This window comes from Setaria italica, chromosome III (genome assembly GCF_000263155.2).
Source record: "Setaria italica strain Yugu1 chromosome III, Setaria_italica_v2.0, whole genome shotgun sequence".
NCBI lineage: Eukaryota > Viridiplantae > Streptophyta > Magnoliopsida > Poales > Poaceae > Setaria > Setaria italica.
The window spans coordinates 45655111-45658909 of record NC_028452.1 but is presented as its reverse complement, the minus strand read 5'-3'; the positions used below and the strand labels follow the sequence as shown (position 1 = coordinate 45658909).

General features: G+C 53.2%; 1 protein-coding gene across 1 annotated transcript; it reads right to left on the bottom strand.

The window, feature by feature from the left end:
• Positions 1 to 1346: 1346 nt before the first annotated feature.
• On the bottom strand, positions 1347 to 3213 carry LOC101768507 (cytochrome P450 89A2). Its single transcript, XM_004962873.4, has one exon. It carries the CDS (start codon positions 3142 to 3144, stop codon positions 1597 to 1599), a length of 1548 nt encoding a protein of 515 aa, XP_004962930.1. The 5' UTR covers positions 3145 to 3213; the 3' UTR covers positions 1347 to 1596.
• Between the last annotated feature and the right edge of the window lie 586 nt (positions 3214 to 3799).

The following is a 3799-nucleotide window of genomic DNA, read 5'->3' as shown; positions in this document are numbered from 1 at the left end:
CCTTCCAAAGAACACGGGGCCGGGTAGCATGAAACTCATGGGCAAAATTCCCCTGGAAGTAATCTGAGGGGAAGGAGAGCTGATTAAAGGTAGAACGAGAATGATTGCCACTCTTAACCACGTTTGCAAAAGATTTGCGAGAAGATTTACCCTGGACAACAGTCCATTCTCTTGTTCCATGATCCAGAGCTCATACTCTTTGCGCCAATTAGGGCCACCATTACCCTAGAGCGCAAAGGAAACATCAAAAGAAGGGCATTTGACCGAATTTAACTTGTAAACCAAAAAGCCCACATGCTTGGAGAGAAAAGAGAGAAACGAACCATGGACCCCGAGAGATGAACAACACGAAAATCCACAAAAATGACACCAAGACAGGATTGGAGAATTAAGCCCACCGATTCAAGGTTCAGACAAATGACTGAACACCCAAAGGAGGCCACCAAAAAGAACTCATTGGAGGAGAAAGTAGGAGTGAAACTGACCGGAGAGTTGAAACGAGATTGAACCACCCTTGAAATTTGGACTATTAGAGATAGAGTTGTTTTTTAAGAAAAACTGCTAAGCGGTGAATTTCGAAGGCTCCATATGAACTACTGGTATAGTGGTGCAAAACAGTCCAGCTCAAGGTACTTGTTAAAGCTTTGATTGGAATCACAGGTTATATTTTCCGTAAAGTGCAAAACTGCAAAATCCAACTCTTACAAATACAAGACTAACTTTAATTGTTGTTACCGTTTTCACCTTACCTTGATTCAGCTATGTTTTGTTTTATGTCCTCTCTTATTCACCACCTCATTGCAGCACAACAACCTCCCTTGGTGGTCGGAAGCTTGTCATCCAGCATAGTGTCTCCGGCCCATTGTGGTGGTTGCCCAAGAGCCAAGAGCCGTGACTGGGAGATTCTTGGTGACGAGGAGTGTTGACCTGAAAATGTGTCACGCTGTTGTACGTGCAGCACGTAGGGATGCTCTTACAGCGCCGCTGCGCAAAACCAGAATCTCCGATTTTAAAAACACTTATATGTAGCTAAAGGGAAGGTAGGGATTTTCCAAATATGAGGAATGAACGTATCATAGGGTTGTTCATGATTGAAGACATGGCTATACATATAGTTTTAACTCTACAGAGTGTGTACACTTGAATCTAGCTCGGGGTAAGTCCAAATAGTGTGCTGACCGAGTAAACCGCACCCTACCGGCTGACGAACCTAATACTTTCAAAACCCATCCTGCATCCGGGCTTGGGTGTGTCCCCCAACAGAGGGCCACCTCGAAATTTTGAAGCACTCCCACCGGGGTCCATCGGAGGCAAAAGCAAATCAGCGGGCGAAAGGTCATCACCAGTTTCCGTTACACTTAAACTCTATATCCTCCGGCGGGTATATCGATCCGTTGATGGATTGATAGATTTTTCATATACATAGATATGCAAAACATGGAGACTACACCATTCCAAATATCCGAGCTTGTCTCATCGTCGCCGTAACAAACTCAGACATGGATTATTCCAGCCATGCCTTGTACTAGCTAGGGCATGACTCAGGCCACCACATGCAGCTTTATATGCAGTACTGTTTACATGACAGGGATTGAACTAATGGCATGGGACGACAATGGCACGGAGTGGTCGACGCATAACCATGGTGAGCTCCAGCCTCTCGCCAAAGTCCACCGGCTCACCGGGCACCTCCCTCCACTCGAACGCCCCCACCAGGTTGGCCACAAAGTACTCGAGGTGCAGCAACGACACCTCGATCCCTGGGCAGATCCTCCGCCCGGCGCCGAACGGCATCATCTTGATTTCCTTGACGCCGGTGAGGTCCACGTCCTCCCCCTCACCGCCGGGAAGGAACCGCTCCGGCCGAAAGCGCTCCGGGTCCCGCCACACCGCCCCGTCCATCGCCATGCCGCCCAGCGTGAAGTTCAGCAGCGTGTGCCTCGGCACGCTGAAGCCGTCGAGCGTCGCCCCGCCCTCCTCCGCCGCCGCGTGCGGCAGCATGAAGCGTCCCGGCGGGTGCCGGCGGAGCCCTTCCAGCACCACGGCCCGGAGGTACGGCATCTCCGGCAGGTGCATGTCGTCGACGCGCCCGCCCTTGCTGCTGGCTACTACACCATTGATCTCGGCTCGGAGCTTCGCTTGGACCTCCGGCCGCGCGACGAGGTTCGCCATGGTCCACTGCATCGCCGTGGCCGTCGAGTCGGGGCCGCCGGACAGGAACTCCGAGCACAGGTTCACCATCTCGCCCTCCGTCAGGTTCCTGCCGCCGCCGTCTTCGGGGATACGGAGGTCTAGGAGGGTGTCCACGTAGCAGTCCGCCGCTGCGAGGTTCTCGCCGCCGGCGCCGCGCAGCGCCCTGCGCGCTCGTATCAGAGGGATGAACAGCTCCTCCTGCCGTCGCCGCAACGACAGCATCTGCTTCCACCGGCGCCGGAACAGGAGCCTGGTGACCGGCGGGCACGCGCCGAGCACCTGGAATCCGACCACCGACGACAGGAACTCCCTCTGCAGCGAGGTGACGGACGCGACGACGCCATCGCCGAGACCCTCGCCGAAGCACATCCTGGTGAACACGTGGAAGATGGCGTGGTGTAGCAGTTCCTGGACAACCACAACCCCCTCGCTGCGCGACTGCCGTGCGATACCGGCGGTGAGGCCCGAGACGGCGTCTGCGCGAGCGGCGGCGTACCGGCGGAGGCTCGACGGGTGGAGGGCTCTACCGGTGAGGTTGCGGCGGAGCACGCGCCAGAGCGGGCCGTACCCTCCGGTGGTGATGGTGCGCTGGTTGCCATTGAATATCGCGGTGGCAAGGTTGGTCGGCGGCCGGTCAGCGAATGATGCGCCCGATTGGACCAGGACGCGGCGCGCCACCGCCCGGTCTGTGATGAAGATGACCGGGGAAGAAGGGAGGAGGTAGAGCGTGAAGACCGGGCCGTACCAGTACTGGGCGGCGCGGATGATCGGCTCGATGTTGAAGCTTGTCCATGCCAGCAAGAGGAGCGGGCCTAGAGGAGATAGTATGGTTGGGCCAGGCGGGAGTGAAGGCATGATCGGCTTTCGGGTTGATGGCCGGAGGGAAGAGAAGAGGAAGGACAGGGCAAGGCAGAAGGTGATGGAGAGGGCGTAGTAGAGGCAGTCCTCCATGGCTCAAGTGATATGAATGAGGAGCTGGGAGTAGCTTTAGATTATGAACCTTTTATAGTACTATATGGCCGCCCGCACGTGATCAGTTTGCATTTTTACTAGTCTTTAAGTTCGAGATTGTTAGTTGTCGGAATCTGAAGGATTTAATTTGTTGGGGTTCTAGACAACTAACGCTAGGCCCGTTGGATTGGCCGTTGGATTGATGAAATTAAGGGTCATAGTATATACTACTCCCTCCATCCCAAATTATAGGCTGTTTTAATTTTTTAGTTCATAAATATTATTATGCATCTAGATATTGTCTAGTGTAATTTGGAACGGAAAGAGTATTCATCAATTGGTTAATGGTTCTAATTTCCAAAAAAAACTCACTATTGTGCACCAATAATAACCTTACCAGCACCTAGGATACAATGATCTACCACACAGCAACAAAACTATTTTAAGAGGCGGGTGAGAACGCATTTATACACATGGAGGCCACTGTACGGAGAGGGGTCTCCACATAACGTTTGGGCGAGACCCCTCTCCACCTTCATGCGCAGCACGACAAAAAGAAAAAAAAAACCATCAAGCCTCCACTAGTAGAGAACTGATCTTCCATTCACCCCTTTTGTCCCGGCTTAAAGTTGGTCCGGGACAAAAGGGGGCGTGC

What these genes read in the sequence shown, in the direction of transcription:
- LOC101768507 (XM_004962873.4), bottom strand. Translation starts at nt 3,144, where the DNA reads ATGGAGGACTGCCTCTACTACGCCCTCTCCATCACCTTCTGCCTTGCC.